Here is a 25,499-nt window from a genome sequence, read left to right on the forward strand (position 1 = left end):
TTTTTCTAACGAAATCTTTCAGAATTGTTTTGCACAGATTTAAGTACAAAACAGAATTGGAGTTTCATACAGAATCAAAGCAAACAAGACTGAAAGGAAGGCCAGAAGCTCACTGTGCTTCACCTGCTGCCAAACCAGGATCAACATGTCAACATGGTGTTCTTAATTGTCTTCCCCCCCCAGTCTTTCTTGATCTTGACAGTTTTCTTCATATCTGCAGATACTGTACAGCACTGCTTCAGTATCCTTGAAACGGAGTTCCTCCCTGTGTAACCAGGATACTGCTTGTTGCAAATTAAGTCCATCACTTTTTCCCTCCCTAGTCTAGGTACAGACATAATTACTCTTTGGCTCTTTCAGAAGCTTTTTATGTATTTGAAAATTTCTCAGCAGGTTCTGTTAGCCCTAAAGCTTTATTTATGTAAAAAATCTCTGATGATATTTTGTGAACCAGTACAGAAAATAAACTCCTTTTCCTGGGAAGGGAGAAGAGTACTGGGCATACTACTATGGCTGTTTGTACATTTAAGTAATTCTTGAAAAATTTTTGTTCAGAGAATTCAATCTAAACATATCTAGTCAGAAGACACACTCACTGTTTTGGAATCATGGTGTTGATGTTTCAGGCTTCCCACATGGTATTACAAAGCTTGGCTTCTTCCTTCTTAGGGAAAGTTTTATTTTTCAAGGGACATCACTGTTAGTATATTATAAAACTACCGTTAATGTTTTGTAATAATGGATAAAACATGCATACTCCCACATACATGCATTTTCCCAGGGGAATGAAAACTGCCTTGTAACCTTGGACATTTAGTTTCACAATGCAGTGAGTGCAGATGAATTGTATCTTACAGCAAGAGGAATATGAAAAAAAAAATGCTGACTGACACGAGGTTTACGTGATCATTGTACATTATTTCTTGTGGCACTACAGTCCCCATGCCCGAGGCAAGGCCTCAAAACCATTTGTACTGCGGACTTGAATATGGAGGCAAAACCAAGCTGCACCCTGCCTAGATGATCTTTTTATTTGAAGCTTTGACAAGACTGACACTGAGTGAAGCAAACATTTGGAAGTCAGGAAACAAGCATGTTTTGGCAAGCAGCTTAATCTCAGAAGCCCCATTTACCAGCTATGTTAGCTAATACCTGATATAGAGATGTGCAGAAAGACCCTGACTGAAAGAACATTTTAGGTTGTTTAAATGTAAAGCAGTTAGGATATAGTGTACTGCTGAACAAATGAATGGTTTAACAGAACAAAAGAGCAAGTTGTCTTGCTTCTGCACTGCCCAGTCCAAGAGTTAAGGCAAAAGCCTAGTAAATTTTTTATTTGTTTTGTTTCAGAACGTCAAGTGTGCACATCTATGGCTGGCTCCAGCGCCCTTCCCTCCAGCGTGGCTGGTATCAGCAAAGAGCTGATCGAACTGCAGCACCTCATCCAGTTCCCAGAAGAGGTTGCCAGCATGCTGACTGAGCAGGAGCAGGAGCTCTATCGTAAAGTCTTACCCATTGACTACCTCTGCTTTTTAACCAGGGATTTGGGTAACGCTGAGTGTCAAAGCAAGCTGCCGTCTATTAAAGCTTCCATATCTGCTTCTATTCTTTCTTCTCCCAATGGTGAGCATAATGCTGTAGAAGATCTGGTGACAAGGTTTAATGAGGTAAGACAGAACTTTGAAATTACTTCTCATAAAGGATATTATGCGATTTGTGGGTTAGTTATTTCCTTTGTCTCTCAGAGCTGAATTTAGCTGTCATGACAGATTTTTAAAACATAAGTTAAGATGATGAGGGGATTTTAGCTAAATAACTTCCACTGAATTTGATAGGAGTTATGTGACCTAATGCTCAGTGAGTTTGGAAAACTGCAACTGAAGTTTTTCTTGCACGTTGTAAAGTAAACAGGAAAAAAAAAGACTTGTAGTTCTTTGTATTTATGCTGACAGTATGGGGTATACTTTCAGTCAGTTTATTATTTTGTTCAGGAGCTGGAGTTTTATTTATTTCTTTTGGATTTTTGTAGACTAAGCATGATCTTAGGAGTCAGCCCAGAAGTATTATAAACTAGAAGTTGCTGTGTAACTAATCTGCTTTATTTATTTATTTACTTAATCACCCAATGTGTCTTGAATGCTGTTGCACAATGAAGTTTCACTTGATATCACACATTTTCATTTTACTTTATTTTTAGAAAGGTGATCTTCTGATGAGTTTCATAGAAAATCAATCAAGCCTTGAGAAAATTGTAAAAAAAAAAAAATACACCCGAAAAACCCCAACCCAAAACAAAAGCACCCCTAAATAAAACCTTAGGTTTTAGATGGAACAATTTCTTTCTTTTTTTTTTTTTGTGTGAATCATGTGTAATGTTAGCAGCTCGTAGATTCATAAAAGTGGAATAAAATTAAGGTAGTCTTGACTTACGCTCTTTTAGTTTGTTAGCCAACGCATTCTTATGCTTTAGTAAGAGATGAAAGTTGTGCAAGTATCAAAATGACAGCACACAATTAAGTACATGTAGCAGAATATGTATTAAACCTCAGTGAACTTCCTGCTTCCTGAGCAGATAAGAATCGGTGACTGAGTATTTAGCATGTTTTGGAGGATTCCTGTTTCTTGCATGTTATTAAATAATAAAATAGTGTCAATATGTGGACTTCTCTCACGTAATTCTATTATGGGAACATAAAAGTTGCAACTAAAAGTTGGTTTTTAGACAGAGCCTAAATATTACTTAAATCAGCTTTAGTTACTGTATTTAGGAAAATACTGTGCATGGTGCATAGTTGGAGAGGAATCTATCTGCTGACAAAGGCAGGGTCCCCCTTCCTGTGGTGTTTCTCTTACAGTGATCGCCGTAGTGGGGGCAGTGGGAAAAAGGTGAAGAGGTCGAGCTCAAGTATGACTTGGTGAGGTACAATGTCAAAGCAGTGTGTTAGGACATTCTGCAATTAGCTGTACAAATCAAATTGATCATCATGTGTTCTGATACTGAACAGTCACAGGATTGAAAAGCAAGTAGAATCATAGAATCATAGAATAGTTAGAGTTGGAAAGGACTGTAAGATCATCTAGTTTCAACCCCCCTGCCATGGGCAGGGACACCTCACACTAAACCAAGTCACCCAAGGCCTCGTCCAACCTGGCCTTGAACACTGCCAGGGATGGAGCGTTCAGAACCTCCCTGGGCAACCCATTCCAGTGCCTCACCACCCTAACAGGAAAGAACTTCTTCCTTATATCCAATTACCCCTTGTCCTACCACTATGGTCCCTAATGAAGAGTCCCTCCCCAGCATCCTTATAATCCCCCTTCAGATACTGGAAGGCTGCTATGAGGTCTCCACGCAGCCTTCTCTTCTCCAGGCTGAACAGCCCCAACTTCCTTAGCCTGTCTTCATACGGGAGGTGCTCCAGTCCCCTGATCATCCTCGTGGCCCTCCTCTGGACTTAATAATTTGAAAATATTTTAATCTTCATTATTCATCTATAACACTCCTGCAGCTCTCATTCAATATAAGCTTCCATGAAAATAACAGTATTTCTTCTATTAAATAAAAAAGTTCCTTTGTGTCACAAACCAGAAATTATTGACTGTCATTTTAAACAAGTGTTATGTCGTGTCAGAGAAATTACTAAAAACCATACTGCTATATGAAAAAATCCTCTATATAGTACAATTGCTCATTTAGCAGAACAGTGGCATGGAATTTTTTTCCCCATTATGTATCAGAAGCCTGTCACCCTAAAAGTCATTCTGGCTCCCACATTATAAATACACTGCAGTAATTCTATAGGCAACGCCAAAAAATATTAGCAAGCGTTCACTGACTTTTGCCAACAAAAGCATGACTCTTTGCACAAGAATTCTCTTGCCATTTATAAACAAAGACATTTTGAAAGTTCATGCTTGTGATTGGCTGTGATAACTGATATAGTCCACCAGAAGATAAAGCAGATAGCAAAATAGTGATTTATTACAAGCAGTAAATATTGTACAATAACTCCATTTAAACATATAACATCTATGTTTAAAAAAAAGTTATTCCAGGTTATACTTACAGTAATCCACTGCACTAAGTGGTATATAATCTGTGCACCAGATAGAAAGGAATTAATTCAAATTGAATGAAAAATTACCATGTAACATTACCAAACAAGTAATGCTAGACTACAATAATTGCAAAGTTACGAACCGCTAACACTAAAAGATAATGTTGACTGTTTCACCAAGAGGCAACTTTAATGTTAAAATTCCCATTGATATGGAACAACCTCAGTCATTCCTGTTGAGACTTCTTCACCACCTCCCATATGAAGTCAGGCTGAGAAAGTTGGGGCTGTTCAGCCTGGAGAAGAGAAGGCTGCATGGAGACCTCATAGCAGCCTTCCAGTATCTGAAGGGGGCCTATAAAGATGCTGGGGAGGGACTCTTCATTAGGGACTGTAGTGACAGAACAAGGGGTAACGGGTTAAATCTTAAACAGGGGAAGTTTAGATTGGATATAAGGAGGAAATTCTTTACTGTTAGGGTGGTGAGGCACTGGAATGGGTTGCCCAGGGAGGTTGTGAATGCTCCATCCCTGACGGTGTTCAAGGCCAGGTTGGATGGCTTCTTGGGTGACATGGTTTAGTGAGAGGTGTCCCTGCCCATGGCAGGGGGGGGTTAGAACTAGATGAGCTTACGGACCTTTCCAACCCTAACTATTCTATGATTCTATTAAAATACCTTTTTAAAAGTGACTTTAAGTGAAAAGTAGGGGGAAAAAATTGGTCTTATTGAGGTAAATTTTACTAGAAATATTTACTATTTAAATTCAGTAACTCACAGAAAACCCAGTTCATGACTGAAATTGCAAACTCCCATTGGCTGCAAGGTGCAAGATTGAGCAGTAGATATTGGGAAACACCAAATGGTTCCTTTATATTTTAAATATGTTTTTAAATAAATATTTTTTAAAACTGTTTTCTAGATGTGAATGATTTAAATAGTTACTGATTAGATACATAGAACATGAGTATCTTATAGTCATTTGTTTAAACCTTTGTATTTACTGTTGGTTAGTGTTGCTTACTATGAATTACAGTATTTAGTGTACAGTATTACAGTGAAGTCTAAGAGGTATAGGAAGGACTTACACAGAAGAATGTATACTTACATTGAGCGGTCAGCTGTAAGTGTTTGATATGGAAATAGTCTACGAAGAATTGCAGAACAGAATCAGAGAACAGTTGCCCTCTGCAGTAGGTGAAATTGCTGTTTGAAGACAATTAAGATGGCTGAATGTGCAGTAGATAACTGCTGTTATTTTTCCTACTCAGTTCTCATTTGTGAAAAACTGTAATAGACAGCATACTGTCTAACACTGGATGAGGCCTGTAATGTGCATATTCTTTTGGTATATTACCTAGGTAAGGTTTTGACTTAAAGTACTGGACATGATTTAGTGATCACATTAATGACGATAATCCATCAGGAACACTTCCTAAATTTTCTTCTCTATAGAAAGGCAGGATAACAGTAGCTGGAGCTTTTGCCATTTTCAGTATTTCCTTATCTGTACCTTGTTTTAACATCTTGAGAGTCTTGCAAGGTTTCTGAAAATCATTGGGTCTCCTAGTGTGACAATGGAAATACATTTTTGTCAGATACTCTTGATCTGAGATCACAGTGTTGTGAGCCTGAGAGGAACTGAAAACTGTGAAAAAGATGAAAAGAAATCAGGAAACCAAGTTAAGTATATAGTAAGAAATCTGTATCAAACCTAACTTAACACACAAGGAGGACAGTTGTGGTTGTGCCTCAAGCCAGAAGGACTTCGCATTGAATTGGAATGTATTAGGCTGTTCCTTCACAAAGGTTGAATAGGCTTTTGGCCAAGCAGACATTAACCTTAGTGTTACCAGGTGACAATGCAAAAAATAAGTAGCAATAGGTAGTATAAATTTAATTTTGTGGGCCTTGCATGATTTTTTTTTTTGTTATAATAGGAGCTCTATTCCTGCTTTAAAGGTGAGGTAACCAACTTACATGTTCTGGAGATCTCCTTTTTTACTGTCTTTGTGGCTAGGTTTCCGCAGGCTGCTTACATCTTGCCTGAAGAGCCACACAAAACCCTACAAAACGAGATGGAATGCATTCTAGGGTTGTATTTCATTAGCATTTAAAAAGTTTCACGTCATTCTAGCTCTCAGGTCTGTACAGAAATTCACAGAGAAATAAAATATTCAAAAGAAAATCAGAATCTTATAATCTGCTAATGTTTGTATGCAGGATTTACTGTTTAACAGATAGAAGTTCGTATGACATATAGCCCAGTCATTAAAGATTCATAATGTTTTTTCATATTTTGCTTCCCTGGAAGCAAAACATAACATGTTTTTTCATATTTTGCTTCCCTGGAAGTACTATAGAAGATGGTCATGGTGAGATTGCCACTGAAGCTTAAGTAACTTCTGTAACGCTGATATAGAAAGCCTGGTCACTACTGTTTAAGAAATGGCTCATAAAACTAAAGTTAAATTAAAAAAAAAAAAAAAAGTAATCAAAGAATTAGAGAACTTTTCAACATGTGGAGTAGATGCAATAGATTTGAAAAAGGAAAAGTTAAAAATGATTGATAATCGCAGAAGGATGAGAGATGCAGATGAAAGGTATTAGTGAATCATTGTGTTTATATACTACACTGTAGAAAGAATATCGATTACTATGCAATAATTTTCAGGTATCTAATGAGGAGGAGAACAGAACTGAGAGAAATGATACCATGCTTCTAATGGATTTGAAATGTACATATTTCAGACCTAATGAAAACAAATAAATAGGTTTGCTTTAGAAGAAATGCATCCTAGCATTCTGCAATTAGTAAGGTGCTAATTCCCTTGTAAAGAACAAATCCAATCAATCACTTTGTTGGAGTAATGTAATAGTGTGGCATCAAAACACTGAAAACCAAACCAGGAATTTTGTTTGGTTTACAAAAAAAAGGAGAGAAAACTGTATTGTGTTCAACTGCGTCTACAGCTCTTCTAGACAGTGCATGAACTACCTTAGACATCTAAATTGGTTGAAATTGAAATTTTTCAGAAATTTTCTTTTACAATACTATGATAAAATGCAGCTTTTTCCAGTTCCTTAATCCTGAAGTTTAGATCAGATTTAACAAATATACAAAGTGAAAACAGAAGTTACATTACTAAAAGGAAAACATTTAACTGCTATGATTTTAGACCCCTGATATATTTCTATGCTTTCTTTGATCCAGTTGTCATCCTAATTTTCCAGGATGGCAGTTTGTAATCTGAGCTGTCATAAAGGTTGTGTTTTGTTCCTTGTCTCTGTACTGTATAGAAAACAAAAATTATTGGTAACATTTCAGAAGACATTTAAAGGAGAAACTGAAAAAAGTGGACAGTAATTTTAGTTTTTACTTAATGCATTGTAGGAAAATTGGGCAGTAGAATGAATAGGTCCTATTGTTTTTCTCTCATTTTCTTCTGGCAACAGCCTGAGGTTTCAAATGATCTCAGAGGAAGGGAATTACATTTTTGTCGCTTTAACCTATTTGACCTAAAATTCTGTATATTATACACCTTGTTGCTGTGGGTTGTTTGTTTCCTTGCCTGTTAGTATCTTTAATTCTGTTACTTCTTTATGAACGTTTTGAAGAAAACGTTGTTTCAGATAGTCTGACTGCAGTTGGTTCAGATTTTCAACAGCAGGTGAATAAATAAGATTTTTACGCAATAAGTTTAGTAGAATGTTCTGTGTTTGTTCTATTTCTGGTTTTATTGCCAGAAGAAACTAGGGAAAGCCATCTTTAAAACAATGGACTTCTGTGTTTTCAGAAAGTGTATAGCTCCAAACTTGGAAGTGTTGCAGTATATAAATTAACATCTCTTTAAAGCATTTTCAGGTAAAGAAGAATCTTTCTGTATGTTTTAAAGATGCATAGTATCCCTATATAAATAAGGATAACATACTGCTAAGCCAGTGTATTTGAGAAAAAACTATGGCTCACATGTGCCTGTTTATAGCATGTAACTTTGTTTCAGAAATTAATTCAGATTTACAGGAGTGGAAGAAGCAAACCCACCTGTAGATATTTCAAATATTCTTAAATGTTTCAGCTTTTTAGATATTTTTAATGTGCTAGGAGAATGGAAAGCTATATTGTAGCATGTGACACATGTACACAGATAATTAGAAGGTATTTTATATTCACGTTTTATTTATTATGAATATTTTGGGCTACACACATTCAGTATCATCAACTATAAATAAGGCCCATAGTCTTTAAAAGTTTGATTAAAACAGTAGTTATATGATAGTGGAGACTTGGGCACAACGTGTACTCAACAGTGAGACACAGCTGGTATTTCATTTGCTTCTAATAATATCAAATTGATCATAGAGTCATTTCAGAGCAAGGCAGTGAATCAAGCTAAAGACAGATATTCTTTCCTGTTACTAAATGTTATTAAAAGCTGATTCTGAATTACTGGCTAGTGTGGGAGGAGAGTGAGATATAGTAACATCCATCTTTGCAAACCTATTGGCTTTTGGATTCTCTAAGACTGTGCACATAATAACAGTACTAATATCTTTTTCTGCTCTGATAGAGCACTCACTCTCAGAACTTCAGTTTTCATGGATGCGTAAAAACTGGCAGGAATCAATTAAGGAGATTCTGCAGAGTTAGCAGAGGCCTGGTAGCTGGGAAGAGATTAGGAAAATGGTACCAAAGTAAGTTTTAGGAGCCTGGTAACTGTAAAAACATACTTTTTTCCATTTCTCCTTGTTGCCTCCTGTGCCTTTCTCTTCTTCATTTAGTTCTTCTCTCTGGTTCTGTTATGGTATTATTTGTTTGCACTGCTTCTTTATCTTGAGTGCCATGTACTCAGTATCATGCCTTTATGTTATGCCACAGTCTTCCTGGGCACCTTTTTCATGTATTTTTACTCTCCCAGACTCTTCCAAATGTACGTTTTTTACTCCCAGCCAACCTTCTGCCTTTTGCCAGCAAAGCATCCACAGAAACACAAGTTCAGTGTACATGTTGTAAACATTTATATTTATGTAAACATTTAATTAATTTCTTTCTGGCCACAGCTTCAAGGAAAAGAAAAGCAATAAACCCTTAAAACAAATTGAAGCATTTAATTTTGCATGCTGAGATATGTATACAAAGCAATTGTGATTGAAATTGCACCAGACTGAAAGATCATTCAAAGAGCTGTCTGAAGTTATTCCCACTATGGAACTGAAAATGAAAGATATGAAATTCAGTATTGCCAAAAAATAAGCTAAGAAGGTAAAAATGTTTGAACTGCTCCTTTATAGCAGTGCTACTGGGGAGGTTTAATTATTCACTAAGTCATTCTCATATCAGTAACATTAATTAAAAATATGGCCATTTAGTACACTAATTGATGATAGGTTTATTTTTAATGGTTTAAATTTGTCAGTTTTCTTCATTGTTCATTCAAAACACATATTTAAACCCTCACTAGCAAAACAGAGACATAGCATTTTACTGAAATAATGGAATGTAAATAAATATTGCGCTCTGCCTCTTAGTTCAGCATTTTTTTGCAATGCCTAAATGGGTTTGCATAATACTTTTTAGAAGATTGTGTTTGTTCTAATATCAAACTGTTTCCAGTCCTTGTTTGGAATAGTGTTTAATCAGATTTAAAATGGTAAATGTTCTTTGTAAGGTTATATAATTTCACTCAAGCATGAAAAGTGAACCATCTGTTCATAAAATATGCAATTTTAAACACTCAGGTTTAAAAAAAATACATTTGAAAAATATTTTGTATCTTATAGCAAAAGCCCAAAAATGTTAATAATGACATTTTAGCAAAATCCACATAAAGTAAACCAGTTCTATGTTGCATACTGTTCTCCTTATATCCATCATTAAGAACTAAGGGGTTTGTGCACAGTTAGCAATGCAAAGGAACTCACTGTAGCCAGCTATTAGTGATAACACTGCACACTGCTAGTGGTTTTGAAAGCCTCGTAAATATTAATCTGCTCCTTACAGGTTTAGAATAATAATATCCCTTAATAACACTTTTACTTTGTGGAAAGTCTTTATAGTGTTGTGAAAGGTGAATTTAATTTTTGTTCTAAAGAAGGAGAAGTCAAAGTACACTGATATACTAAAAATTTTGCTTTTAAACAAGTTAATGTTTGTTTTTTCCTCTTGCCATAAATACTGCATGATAAATATCTGCTGAGGGTTATTTTTTTACATGGATTTTTCAAGTTCTTCAGATTTTACTTAAACACCTTGATTTTATCAAGCAAAGATATGTACTGTAATCTTAGTTTGTGGTAAGGCAAAAGATTTTATATTAACTGCTAGTGATGGTAAGTGTTAATCTGCAGGTAGACAGCTGCATTTGCTCATTTCACCACTGAAAGCTGCATTTCACAAGTATCATGAAGTTCCTAAGAAATGTAATACAAAAATAGAAGACATCATTTCTTCCATGTAGCATCACCCACTGAAGTATGTAGCTTGGGAATTACTGTGAAAGTTTTGTAAACTTAAGAGCTGGGGAAATTAGTGTACAGCAGTACAAATGACAAAACACTGGGCTTTGCAGGTGGAGAATCTTCAGTTTCCTCACTCAATACCACTGCTGCATTTGCAGTCCAATGAAAGATAATAAATTAATTTCCAATAAGCATACAATGAATTCTCTACAAGTTATATATTCTTTTTTTTTTAATATATATGTATATGAACTTTTAGAATCTTGAGCACTAGTAAACTAAAAAGGAGAAAAGGAGTGAAGTAAATCCATGACAAATTTAGTGATACATTTAATACTTAACTTGCATTAAGCATTGTTCTGTCTTGTATACTATATGGAGCAGGATTCATGTAGAGTTAATGGTAAACAGTCCTGTAGTTTACACTTCTAAGGACTTTAAGGTTATATGCTACACCTTGAGGATCAAGTTCCATCAAGGGTGTCTCCTTTATGTCCTTCATATTTTACTAGTAAAAGCAGTTGAGCATCAATAATAAGTATCAGAGTCCTGTCACTGACAAATTGGGAGATTTTTGCCTGCATGTAGACTTGACTATAAAACAGTGGTAGTTTAGTGATCAGGTAGTCAAAAACAGGGGCTTATTTTATTTTTTGAATGATTGATAGATTTCCCATGTTTAAAAGTTTAGCATGGGCTTGTTTAGTTTTTGTTAATAAAATGCTGTTTTTAAGAAATATATTCCTACTATTAATTCTGGAAGTAGAGCTGTAGAAGCTTTTCTGTCTTAAAATATGAGTGAAAAGGGAAAACTGAAAATCATAACAGAAATTTGTGGAGCTTTCTGAGAATGTCTCCATAGGTCCAAGGTTTGTCTATCCTAAATAAAGGTCTTGCTACAGTTGTAAAAATTCCAAAGTAAGTTGAAACATTGAATAAGACTCAGTCAGTGACTAAGAAATTCACAGTATGTTTGAAGATTAACATTGAGTTATAATATGCCTTTCCCAAATGCATTAGCGGAATCTAACTTGAATTTATGTGAAAACGTTGATCCAAGTACAAAAAGCCTAAAAACCTAAAAAAAAAAGTCTGTTGAAAGGATTTTAGTGCAGTCAAAATAGTAGAGGTGATATGAAAAGATAATTGCAAAACCCCTTAAACTGTACAGATCTTGTAGTACTGTGCTAGAGATCATTGCTCAGCTACAGTCTGTATTGCCTGGACATCTGGTGCAGATCAGACTCAGATCTGTGTGCTCATACTCAGATGTGAAGGAGGCTCCTATATCTCTGAAGAGTTCCAAACAAGGCTACTTTGCAATATATCTGAAATTAATTTGGCACAATGCTGTCAGTGCTGCTCTGTATTAGGGGACCAGAAAATGCTTAAATCTGTAAGTATCTATTTTATTTGATTTTCCTTGTTTACTACTTAGTATTAGTATGCAGTAATCCTGAAGTAATTTTTTTCTATCTGAATGAAAAGACAGATGTTGTTACTAACTTACTTAAGTGGACCATATTTTATCTTCTGACTTTTCTTGTGTCTTGCAATCATGTGGATTATAGCAATGAAGCCAGGATACATTTTCTCATAGTTTTCAGACTCATCAGCAGTGCAGCGGAAATCTAATTATAGGTTTGCTGTGATGATTTCTGTTCTGAAGGGAGTTTAAAATGAGTTAAATAAACAGAACTGTGTAAGTCAAGTGTGGAAAAAAAAGTAAACTAAGAAATAATGATTAATATGTCGATATGTATATTGTGATCTGACAGTAAAGTGATACCTAACACAAAAACTTGGTCCAAAAAGCATTACTGGTCATTCTGAGGAATACCCTTAGTGTATTTTGATCTGCTTGGCAAGACTGTTATTGTGCAGTCTTTTGGCTGGGGTGTGCTCTCCGTGGTGTCCTGGAGCTAGTTAGTTCAGGCATTGCTTGAAATGCGAAGCCCTCGTGCTGCTGTAGTGGCAGCCTGATGACTGGGTAGCTGGCTACCTGACAGTTCTTCATCCTTGCATTAGGTGTTCCTTAGGTGTGATGCAGCTGGGGAGATAGCTCTGCAAGCCAACCAAGAATGAACTGTTGGAAGAGGAGGTGCTGTTTTGTATCCAATTGGCTGAAGTGTCCAGAAGTCAGAGGCTGCCAGGATGGAGCTTCCCTTTGCTGTCCCCTGCTTGCTAGAAAACCACTTTTAGAGGTAGAAATCACACCTGGTTTTAGTGACACTATGCCACTCTAAAATACTGTCTGTGCTACTTCCTTGCCAAGGTGTCTTTTGTGTGAGGTGCATCTACCTCAGGTGTACACAGGTGGAATCTTTAGTTTGTACGAAGATCCTGAAAAGTTTGCTATTTTTTAATACCCTCTGTGCAGAGGCAGTTTATGCATCCAAGACAGCAAAAATTTAGTATACACATTATGAGGTGTTTGGGGGATCCAGTGGCAGCAGGACAGTCATTTGAGAATGTTGATGATTCCTAACGAGACGTACCTTGGAGGAAATATGCTGGACTGCTCACATGTTTATCAATAAATCACAAGATTCTGGAGTGGGTTTACTGCGTATTGTTTAACTAGTGTAAGTTTTCATTAATATGCTTCAGTTTCCTCTAAGCTGTCAAACACGATTTTTTCCTGAAGATTGCAGTCCTTTCAACTTAATCTGCGTTTCAGTGTTGCTTGTACATTGTTCCTTTTAGCTGTGGATGTAATGAGTAATCATCTCAAATTAATGCCATACCCAAACTATTTCATTATGCATTTATTGAAGAGCTTGAGAATATTTTTTCTTCATTGTAAAGTGTGGATCCATCAGTTTAATCTGCCTGGGTAGAATAAAATATTCAGGGAGTTTGCTGAGGTTCAGCTTCTGTTTTCTGTTCCTGTAAAGCCTATTGGTTCAATGAGATCTCCCCCCTTCAAAACATCTATAAGAAAAATACCCCATGGCAATTTAAGTGGGTAACTGATAATTCTGCTTATTAATTCTGTGTTTGTTTCCTACCCGGGTTCCAGGGCCACATTTAATTTTGGGGAAATGCCCCCTCAGCAATGTTATTTGGCTGAATTTGCTTTCCAGCTGTCTTCACTAAAAAAGCTAGGAGTACAAAAGCCATTGCAGATGTTAAGCACAACATTCAGCAGAAACTTCCCTGAATGAAAGGAGATGACCTTTGTTCACTGCTCCATTCCTCTGCTCCCTCCTTTCTGACAGTACTGTTCCATTTTAATCATTGCTGCTCTAGTCTCAGACTGATAAAACCTTCCAAGAAACCAGTTTTGGGATACAGCTTTTCTGAGAAGCCCATAATCTCCCTTTCCAGGGGATGTGTTCAGATTAATGTATGATGGGTTCAGATTAATCAAACAACAGTCTCTGAATAATTCATAGAAAATCTTTTTGGAGACCTGGTGCTATTCAGAACCACCAGAAAAGTCAATTTATACTCCTGGCTACTGCTAGATATGACAAAAGAACTGTAGGTTGAAACAGTCTGTAGCATGTATAGAAGAACAGCTCTGCTTCATTCCTAAATTCATCAGCATGTAAAATGATATGAATGAAATTTTCCATTATCTGCTTCTGACTGAAGTATCCCAGCCTGCTCCTCACACTTTTCCTGATCTCCAGGAAAAATGAAAATACTGAAATTTCTAAAGCAGATTAATCAAATTGATTAATTTTCAGGAGGGGGTTGTATCTTTAGATGCTCACTTCTGTCCTCTGATTCTGCCCAATCCATTATATCTGCTTTGCCCATTCTGTTTTAAGATTTACAAATTCAGAAACTTTCTTTTTCCTTCCTACTTGTTTACTCTTCCTGTAAGTCTGTTCTTGCCCTGAAAGAGGAATGAGCATAAACTTCATGGACACTACTGCTGTTTGCAACTTTATTTTGCTCTTGCATATACATACACAGTCTTGATGCTACATAGCCTTGTAACTGACCTTTATCATTTTCTGTTTGCTTTTACTGAGCATTTGTAAGAATTCATAATTGTTTATAGCAGCCCTAAACTCCCTATTAAATAAAATTTCTACAAGTGGCTGTCCTAGTTTCAAGGTTGCTTCTTAGTTGGGAGTCTAAATTCAATTGCTTTTTTAGACATTCTTTCTCAATTTTGATACTGTTTTCTCCTGAGCATTACATTTTTACTACCTTAAACACATATTAATCAAACTGTCATTACTACACTTGGTATTTTACACCAAACAAATACTAATTCTTTTTTGTGAGATTGCATGTTTAGCATTTGCATTCCCTAAGAGAGCCATTTCTGGAAAACAGGAATATTATCCAAAAACAATATGTAACTTTATTCTAGCATACACAAATAAATCTATGCCAGCCTTGAACTGCAGATTGAACTGTTTTGTTTCACAATTTCTGTTTTTTTTAAATGCATTAATTGTGTTACGTTTTATTCTGGTTTTGCCCTCATTTGACCTGTGTCATGCAGTGCTCTGGGTTTTTTGTGTGTTCTTCCATACGCTAATGCTCATCAGGTATGCACTTCTTTATCGATTCAGTTTTTACATTTTAGGAATAGCCAATTGAGCACTTCAAATAAAATTTCAGCTAAATTCACATTCTCATTCAGAGCTGACAGAGCCATTAGATGTATCTTGTACAGGGCAGCCAGTATTAATAGCTTTTATTTATTTTGTATCATGGTCTCTACAGCAACAGTGTTTGAGAAATTTTCTTCTGGATCTACAACATTGGACTCTGGTACTTGTTCTACCATTGTTGAAAGTTCTGTACCTGTTATCTATTCCTAAACTTTCTTCTTATTACATGTCAATTGTAAAACATACAGTAATTATTGAAACAATAGTTAACCTGCTTTCTTTTGGTAACCACTAGACTTGAAGCAGGTTTCTTCCAGCTCTGGCTTTCCATACCCAAGTTGTCCAATGAGGGCTAGGACAGATGAATACTGTTTTTTAACGGGTCCATTGTCCCCTGTTCCTCACATCCCATTAGAGCATTCCCATCACCATGGTATGCATTCCCAAGTATGTCCTCATTGTATGAAAGATGAAATGATTTTACAGCCTAATTTCTTCAGGAATTCAGTCTTTAAAATGTGATGGTTTTGTACACACATATGCATTGCATGTATTTGAGCTATGGTTTGTCTTCTCTGCACGTTTCTCATTTATTGTTCAGTTGTTCTTGATTGATTTAGGCATTAGAAAGATTAGATAGTGACTTAGATTTTTCTTTTTTTTTGACTGTTCTCCCTTGGGAGTGACAGGCTCAGAACGCTGTGTCTGTATAGACTTGCATAAATGGAAGTCCTATATAGTTTTAGTGTAGTTGGTTGGTGGGTTTTTCCCCTGTAAGTACTAACGCATTTTATTTCACATGCTTGTTTTTTTAAATAAAAGTCCATGCCCCCTGAGGGGGGAACTAACATTTCCTAATTTTTATAAGGCTCTCCTCACACTGGTATTGTCTGTAAACACTTGAGATCTTCAGGACCAAAGAATGGAACTTAGTGTCAGTAAACAAATCACGTTTATTGCTTCCTAAGTGTTTACACAATGATAAAAATCAAGCCCCCAGGGAATCATATTGTAAGAAGGAACAGTTGGTTTAAATTAGGTTTCCATGTGAAATATAGCTACTTTTTATGGATGTTGTGGGAACATAAACTGGAAAGAAAATCTGCACACTGATAAAATGAAGGTTTGATTTTTGCTTGTTTAAATACAAACAGAATCACACGCAACATTAATTTCTGATTCTGGCATTAATTAATCAGAACAGAAGTTGGTAGTATGGTCACACTTAGGAAGGTGGGGTTTTCTTACTGAATTTGTAATCTTGAATAATATGAATTATTTCAAATGTTCAGTGCATATAGGAATTAGCAAATTTTGTACATTAAATACAAGTACCAGTTTTGTGAAGTTAAGTAAAAATAAGAATTCCAATTTATCAACTTTCACTGTCCATGTTGTAAGAACAAGGGTTATTTAGAGTGAAGCTGAGATTTGTAAGTTATGTTAATAAGGATTTACACTGCAGATCTCTCTGGCAGCTTTAGAAATCTGTCCATATTCTTTTGTGGCCTGAACGCATATTTGGAATATCTTGAGATGCAGTAAGTTTTTGTTTAAGTATTTCTAGAGTAGTTTATCATTTAACTGCTGTAATATGAGTATGGCTGTGTGTAAGGTGTGTTTGCATTGCATATATGATTTGGCCCAGAATGTAGAAGTAGAATTTTGCCTGATAGCTGCTGACAGAAGGAAATCACAAAACCCCACGTTTTCCATCAAGTATGCATGAATTCTCCAAGTGACATTGCTTTGATTGACTGTACCATCTGTTTTATTTTACAAGGTGAGCTCATGGGTTACCTGGCTGATCCTGACTGCAGGTTCTATGGAGGAGAAACGAGAAGTCTTCTCATATTTAGTACATGTGGCAAAATGCTGCTGGAATATGGGCAACTACAACGCTGTAATGGAATTTCTGGCAGGGCTGAGGTACTGGCAACTCTTTTTTTAAATGGCTTTTCAGTGACAGATTACACTGCAGCTTCTGTTAAGCAGATGTTTCTGGAGAACAATGGGCTAAACAGAAATCCATGGCTAAATCACACTATCTCACCCAGTGACTTTCTAGTAATCCCTTTTGGAAAAATGAAGCATGCTAAAAGCTGTTTTTTAAAATGCTCTGGAGACACCATTGGTTTTCCTAGTACATCCTAAATATGTTATATTAGAAAATTTATTTCTGTTTGGTTTTTTTTTAGCAGAAATTTTTTAATGTCAAAAGAAGATGGGGAAGCAGTTGTGGTTAATCTAATCGAGTAAAGCTGATCAACCGGACTGAACAGGGAAGAGTTAAGACCATATTTCCCATTTCTTAGCTTGACCCTCGTTGTTTAACATGTTTGTGTAATAAAGCTTCAAAGTGTTTGTATTGTTGCTCTTTGTGGATTACTAAGGATTCTCACTGAGTGATTGGTTTACATTTTTGCTATATAAAACACATTTGAAACACTCATAGGCATGAGGAGTCCTTTTCAGAAGAATGCATCCGCAGTCTACAAGCTAAGTTGTGAGAGAAAATACAAAGCCAATTAAAGGCTTAATTTTATCTCTGATGCATCTGCACAGCACAAGGGAAAGAGAGGAGAGGAAGGCTTAGTGCTGCTCAGCAGTGTTTCCCAGACAGGGGCAGAAAGGAAAGGTTAAGGATATTCTACTGTTAGCCTTTCTACAGACCTTTTGGTATGTTTGGAGCCAGGACTAGGTAAAAAGGCCCTATCATTGCACAGACATACAGTTTAGAATGCGGGAAGGCTCCCTGCTGTACCCACTATCCTCAGGGAGCATCAGGAGCTATTTCTGTTTGAAATCAAAGGTTCTTTTCATCTACAGCATTGCATTGGTGCCTGAGAGCTGGAACATGGTCCTGATTTACTTATTTCCATGAAATTAAGTAATTTATTTTGTGAATGAAATGAGGAAAAAAAAATCAAAGTAAATTATTTTAAATAAATTTAATTAAAACCCTCAACTTTTGCTAACTTTATGGTTTTTCATAATACAACTAAAGGAATTTATAATAAATAATCTGGTTTATCTTTATAAGTTCTTTAATCTTTTCTCATTTCTTCCCAAGCCCTTGTGATTTTAAGACAGTAACACAATGAAAGTGTTAGAAAGCCTGCTTCTATAGGGATGCTGGAGAGGGACTCTTCATTAGAGACTGTAGTGATAGGACAAGGGGTAATGGATTAAAACTTAAACAGAGGAAGTTTACATTGGATATAAGGAGTAAGTTCTTTCCTGTTAGGGTGGTGAGGCACTGGAATGGGTTGCCCAGGGAGGTTGTGAATGCTCCATCCCTGGCAGTGTTCAAGACCAGGTTGAATGAGGCCTTGGTTGACATGGTTTAGTGTGAGGTGTCCCTGCCCATGGCAGGGGGGTTGGAACTAGATGATCTTAAGGTCCTTTCCAACCCTAACTATTCTGATTCTATGATTCTATGTCTTATGCACCTGAGCTTTTATTAAAATGTCAAATATGATTCCAGTAGATTATACTGCTTGATTCTTTTTAGTTTTGTTCTTAATAATTCAAAAGGGGCAAAATGGTCCACAACCCCAAATTCTCATAAAAATAATCTTGCTTTCATGCATTCATTTCTGAATAATGATAATAATTTCCTCTATTACAAATGTGCTGTAGGTGTTGAACTTGAATGTAAATTGATTTTAATTTTTTTTAATAAATGTTGTAATCTCTTTTTGCAATAGGTCAAGGAAAGTTTTAAAAATGTGGCAATTTATGGACCAGTCAGATATTGAAACCATGCGAAGTCTGAAAGATGCTATGGCACAGCATGAGTCATCATCTGAATACAGGAAAGTGGTTAACCGGGCACTCAATATTCCAGGCTGTAAAGTTGTTCCTTTCTGTGGTGTATTTTTAAAAGAGCTTTGTGAAGTTTTGGATGGGGCATCGAGCCTTATCAGACTCTGTCCACGATATAACGCCCAGAATGAAACATTAGAGGTGAGATTCATATTCTAAAGGGTTATGTTCATAGCTTTCAGGTGCTTTATTTGCTATTATTTTATATTGTTTATTATTTATACAAAAGCATCATCTAATTAAATTTTTCTAAACCAGGCTATTACCACTGTTGAGTTAAATACACCTCAATTTAATTCCTATAGTTAGTGTATCAATTTAGATGTGACTGTTTATATCTAGTTCAGTACTGGAGTACTGAGAAATTAAAGTTAGGACTAAAGGATCATCTTTATACTTTGAGTAAAATAAGTATATAAATCCTTAAAGATTTAACTACTTTCTGTTAAATGCTCTGACCTTCCACTTAATTAATTGGGAATTCGAAATTTTTCAATTCCTTAAAAATGGAATTCAGCTCAGTGGATCAGGCTTTTTCCTCTATGAAAAGAAGCAATTCCTTTGAGTTTTATAATTTTGGTTTAAAAGGAAAATGCCCCTGTTAGATGAAAAGATTAAGATTGAGGCACTTAAAGAGTTTTCAGGAGTTACTGAAATTTATGTTGTTTGATTTATGCAGTGATTTGGTCTGTTTAAGATTGGAAGTAGATACAAAATCCCATAAGAAGCTAATATGAAATATACGCTAAATATTAATTCTTGTAAGAACTTCTTCAGTGAAAAGTAGATGACACATTCTATTCATTACTATACTAATCTTTTAGGTATCTCTAGTTTGTTTCAGATTACAGTGGACAAGATAATTTCTTGCAACGAGTAGGCCAAGATGGTTTAAATAATCCAGAAAAAGAATCAACAGCAAACAATATCTTCCAAACGATTCGGAGCTGCAATCGCAGTTTGGAATCTGAAGAGGGTGAAGATAATTTTATTGAAGGCAGTAATTCAAGAAAAAACTCTTTGAAGGACAAAAACCGTTACCAGTAGGTCTCCTTTTATTTTCTGTTATCACCTGTATATTTCATGTTTTCAATCTTTAATTTCCTTTTACCAAGGCTCACTTTTACTAATAAGGCAAACTTTAACATCTTCCCTTTTATTTATCTTCTTCCAATTCAGAACCTTTTTCCCCTGCAGTTATGCTAAGTATCTGATACTCAAATGCTAGGAAACTCTCTGTATAGCTATATTTTCCCTCATGATGTAATTACTTCCTCTCATGATAAGGGTAAATCCTTTTCGTCTTACTCATAGCCCTTTAAAAACCCACAGTTACGATGACAATTTTGATCTGTGGTGACAGGAATAGCACCAGGACATATCCGTTATCAGAGCTCAGGACATTACATTCTGCATGCTTGGGCAGCATTCTGCCCACTTCAGAAAAAACGTTATTTGTTATCCTTCGGAAGATCTTTTCTTTTAAGGACATGCTCATTTAAGGCTTTTGAATTATGTCCAGAAAACAATTATAAATCAGTACACATTTTGAATTTTCAGGTTGTTGTAGTCCTGCTATTTTGCATAAAAGTTTTCTTAATTGTGCCCTTTGTAAAAAAAACTGTGTTCAGGAATCTCAGATTTTCACTTCAAAGATGTGGTATATTCTGTACTGTTCACCATCAAGAAATATGTGAAGTGCAAAGTTTAAGAGATCACTAAGTCTAGAATGTTGCTTTCTGGTTAAGTTGCAGTCCATATAGACACAGGTGGGTTTAAACTAAGTAACCGTGTTAGAATAATTTCAATTTAAGTAATGGATCTGTACTGTTCAGAGAGGAAGACCTGTAAAATTACGTGAGGGCTTGCACAGAAGAGCATGCTTAAGTCATTGCATGAGTTACTTTATTGATAATGTGAATCAGAAATACCCATATGTTCAGAAGTATCCAACATATTTCAGCTACTTACACATAAAATCTAATAAGTGACTGCCTGAGAAGGAACTACCATCTTCCTGTTTTAAATGCATTTATTTAATTAACATGCAATTCTAAATTTCATTTCAAATAAATAATGATTATTTCCTGAAATGATGGTTTCTAATAGAATTATTCACATCTGGCTTTAGTTGCTTCTGGAAAGTGGAGCAGTAGATTAAGCCAAGAAAGACAGACACACTTCTCTGTCCATTTATGTTGTCTCTTGACTTACTTCAGTTCAAAGACTTTCTTCCAGGAATTACTTTTATTAATGATTACGCTTTAAAATCAGCTTACAACAGTTAAAGTGGAGAATAAGATAGGGAAATAAACTTTTCACTTAAATGAACAAAGCAGAATTTAAATTAAAAAGAATAGTATGGAAATAAATAAAGTTTTCTTTGTTATGTGTTTATGAAATCAGTACTTGGTAAATTAATTATGCTTTTTATTTAAATATAAACTTTTGAGTTACAGTTTAAAGTAGGACTTCAATGTAAAAAGATAAAAGCTAATATAACACTGAAATGAAAGTTTAAAATTTAAATGAACAAAACTGAAGATAAGTAATTGAAGTTGTGTTTCCTGTTTCAGGCTACTAACTACTTAGTTGTTAGTATCTATAGAACTGATTTGAACAGTATAATCACTTGTAGAAAGATACTTCTGGAAATACTCATTTAGCTCAGGCACCTCCTAGACTTTGGAAATTCCTTATTCACCTGCCATCTCTTCCCTGGGCTTTCAGACAGCTGGGTGAGGCACAGGAGCACATTGCTGCAGAAGCTGTGGTATGGAGGCTGCAATGCTTGGTTTATTTTAATGCTATGAATGACTAAAAATTTCTAAGGAAGAAACTTAAGTGAGAAAAGTCGTATTTGCATACAGTTTTATAATATCTAAATTTTATAATAATAATAATTACATATTACCTGATAATTGTAGTATTTTGGTCATGAGGGCAATCACCTTCTTCTGATTTGAGTTAGTGTTGTGGAACATGAACCCACCAAAGCTGATAGATTAGTTTGACTTGAAAAAAATGAAAGGCATCTAATAAACTCAGTGTTAGTGTGTATAATTACTTTCCCAATTGTGTTAGCAAATAAACTCTATCACTCTGTAATCAGTGACCTGAATTTCTGTACATGCCAGAAAAATATCAAACTTTAGTCTTTACTAGAACTAAGTCTTGACAGTTCTCAAATAAGTAAAGGTAGACAGGAAAAGACAGAGAAGTTTGAAATACTGTTTTTATAGAATTGTTAATCAAATTACCTATTCAGATACTGTAAACTTTGATACCTTGCTTTATTACCCATATCTCATCTTCACTTTTAAGCTTTCCTAATTACAGTAAATAACTTCTAAATAGGGGAAATTTTTTTTGCTTTTCATATCCCTTGCAATTTTCCACTTTAAAACTGCAATCTGTTTTAATGTTTCCTTTATCCTTTCTTTTCATTTCCTTGCCTCTCAGTGCAGCACATGTAAAGAAAGCTGATTCAAACCGAGTTCTGTAAGTGTGTTCTCAATAATTGATAGCTGTGTTGCTTTTGGCAGCTCGTGTCAAAAATATATTTCTCTATATGATTCTGTGTGTGTTCTTGGCTTACCTGCTTTTTATGCATTTTAATCTGCAGCGTGCCAATGCTATCAAACGTGAAATAAGGCATTAAACAAAGCTCCGCCATTTCTGTCTCCACTACACCAGACTCCTCCAGCCATGCACATCTAGTCTCAGAATACATTTCCTAGCATTTTTGCAGAGATTTATTTGATTGTTTTGAGGTCATGGGGGAGAAAGAGCTCTTTTGTTATTTGTTTACTTTGAAAATCTTTATCTCGTATAACACAGGTAAATGTTTTTATGTGTCTGGTAAGGCAGTTTATACCAGCTCAGTTACAATGCATGACCTTTAGTTTTAGCAAGATTTCTTAAGGAAATAGAGCTACAGCGAAGGCTGATACAGTTACTGTCCATTTGTCAGTCACAAGTAATAAATCCCCAGTCTGTTGGCCACTTTTTGCTAAATTTGGTGGAGAGAGAAGTAGAAATCTCACTGCTTAATAAATTAATAGAGGAATCATTAGAGCTGATATATGGAATAAGGGAAAAAATTAAAATCAGTTAGTGCCCAGGGTGGAGAAGATATTGAGGAAGAGCTAATGGTTCTCCATGCTGTTTAGCTTAGGGAGATAGTATATGTGACTTGGAACAAGTTACAGCATGGATTGGTTTTGCTTAGCTCGTAAAACATGGGCAGGAGCTGAGTGTACGTGATGATATGAAGAGGAAGCACTGAGGCTATTATGAAAAGATGCCTTGAAGAATATGCGGAGGAAGCTGGTTTGGATTTTATTGGCCAGATAGCCTCAGGAAGATGTGCTTCATTAGTTCTGCTTCATGGAACAGTTTGCTCTTTTTTATGTTCATTAAAGCAGTATCAAAATATTGAACATTTTTGCACTCATACATGTTAGAAGCTTCTGCAAGGAAAAAAGTGTATTTAAACTACCTCATTTATTAGTTCAGTATTATTGATTGTTGCTCCATATCTACTGCTTCTAATAATGGTAAACTATTTTGAAACTTTCAGTTGCTGAATGCAAGCGTCATGTTAATCTTTTGCTTAAATAAAATTAAATTTTCTAATAGGAAGTATCTGATCAAATTCTTGCTTCCTTCCTATGAGGAACATATGTATTTGAACCACTATTTCTACAACTGTTAATCAGAGAATTATATAATGAGAAAAGTCACCAGATTAAATCAATAATAGAGCAGAGATTGGAAGTCCTGTCTTCAATCCACTAGTTCCTGCTAACAGTTTCTGTATATGGTACTTGATATTTCAAATGAAGCAATCTTATGCTGTGGATTTAGAAATTGGAATCATGGCTTTAAGATCCAAATGGAGGGTTTTTATTGATAATGTAATGTTTGGGAAGTTCATAGAAAATATATTGTTACAGGAGTTATAATTAATGGTAGCAGCATCTGCTTATTAATTTGAAATTGCAATAATGTAAATTGTAATACTGTAAAAACTACGGATGTTCCTGTAAGTCCAAATTGTAAAACAACAGTATGCTTTTTGTTTAATTTACAGTAGAAATATATTCATCAGTCAGCATAAATAAGCACATGTATCACTAAAGAGATGTCTCTTGTCTTTACCCACATACAGATTTATAATCGGAGATCTTTCAGATTCTGAAAGTGATATATTTGAGCAGTTGAAGGAGTGGGACACTAGTTCAACAGAAGAGCAACAAAAGGCTTTCTGCCATGGGATAGAACTCATTCCCTGGTATGTGTTATCTATCAGGGCTGATGTCCATCAGTTCATGCAACAAGGGGCAACTGTCATTCATTATGATCAGGAGACACATCTCTCAGCACGATGCTTCCTTCAGCTTCAGCCTGACAATAGTACTTTGACTTGGACAAAACCAACAACAGTTTGCCCTGCAAACTCAAAGGCAAAACTGAGTGTGCTGGGTACTACTGCTGAGCTTGGTAAATACCAGATTCTTGGTAATACTGGACTGGTGGAAGGTGTTTTGGACTTGTTTTCAGCCAAGGCTGTATATATGGGACACTCTGGCATTGATATGCACACTGTGTGTGTTCAAAATAAACTTTGCAACATGTCCCTTGAAGAAAATGGTATAACACTACTTTATGGACTTCAGACTACTGATAATAAGTTGCTGCACTTTGTTGCTCCAAAATACACTGCCAGAATGCTGTATGATGGATTGCTGGAATTGACTAAAGCTGTAAGAAAAATGAGGAGATTCCCTGATCAAAGACTACAGTGGCTACGGAAACAGTATGTCAGCCTTTACCAGGTAAAAGATGCTGTGACTTTGTAGAGGAAAAGTTCAAAAATGTCCACAACTTAATGTAATGTAATTAGTATCTATTATAAGTTAAAATTAAAAGTGAGAACCAAATCTCCAACTTTGCAACACAGCTTAAATCAGTAAAATCTGATTCTCCACATAATGTTCTGTCAAACTTTGCATGTCTTCAGTACACTGAAGTTAAGTCTGTTTTTATTACGAAGCTGCTCATATGTTTGGAGTTTTGGAATAAGTATTTTATTAAAGAAAGAGCAATGACTGTACTTGAAAGAAGTTCTGAAATACTGAGTGATGAGAGTTAGGGCCAAAACCCCTGCCAAAATAGCAAACAAAATAGCCCTTTGATATTCATGCAGTAATTAAAAATTGCCTCCCCCTGATGTTTTGTCTTTCATTCATTCCTTAGAGATGTCTATTTTATTGCTTAAGAAAACGTGTCTGTTCTTTCTCTTGTTTTGTTAACACTGAGAATTTTTGCAGGAGGACGGAAGGTTTGAAGGCCCAACCTTGGCTCAGGCTGTTGAACTGTTTGGAGGCAGACGATGGAGTGCAAGGAACACAACCACAGGAACTCTTACCAAAAGCACTGAGAAACCTAGTGTCCAGAGAAACAACACTCTGGGATTAAGCGCAGCTAAGAAAAAGAAAAAAGTACTCATGAGGGTAGAATATTTTGTTATTCATGTAGTTTGGCTGATTTGTTTCCTTCTTACAAGTTACT

At 35.7% G+C, this 25,499-nt stretch overlaps 1 protein-coding gene across 3 annotated transcripts in view; it reads left to right on the forward strand.

The window, feature by feature from the left end:
• PLCE1 (phospholipase C epsilon 1) overlaps nucleotides 1–25,499 on the forward strand; it is a 149,676-nt gene that overhangs the window by 89,770 nt on the left and 34,407 nt on the right. For 2 of the 3 annotated variants that reach the window (XM_057402333.1, XM_057402335.1), the window contains 6 exons: nucleotides 1,351–1,667; nucleotides 16,879–17,024; nucleotides 18,806–19,064; nucleotides 19,758–19,966; nucleotides 24,097–24,763; nucleotides 25,259–25,441. In XM_057402333.1, the coding sequence (XP_057258316.1) occupies nucleotides 1,351–1,667; nucleotides 16,879–17,024; nucleotides 18,806–19,064; nucleotides 19,758–19,966; nucleotides 24,097–24,763; nucleotides 25,259–25,441 (1,781 nt within the window). Of the gene's footprint in view, nucleotides 1–1,350; nucleotides 1,668–16,878; nucleotides 17,025–18,805; nucleotides 19,065–19,757; nucleotides 19,967–22,385; nucleotides 22,425–24,096; nucleotides 24,764–25,258; nucleotides 25,442–25,499 lie in introns of all 3 variants that reach the window. The other variant, XM_057402334.1, reaches the window with a different exon arrangement.

This window comes from Pezoporus wallicus, unplaced genomic scaffold, assembly GCF_028554395.1.
Source record: "Pezoporus wallicus isolate ANWC-B61680 ecotype Strahan unplaced genomic scaffold, APGP_CSIRO_Pwel_v1 contig_6787, whole genome shotgun sequence".
NCBI lineage: Eukaryota > Metazoa > Chordata > Aves > Psittaciformes > Psittacidae > Pezoporus > Pezoporus wallicus.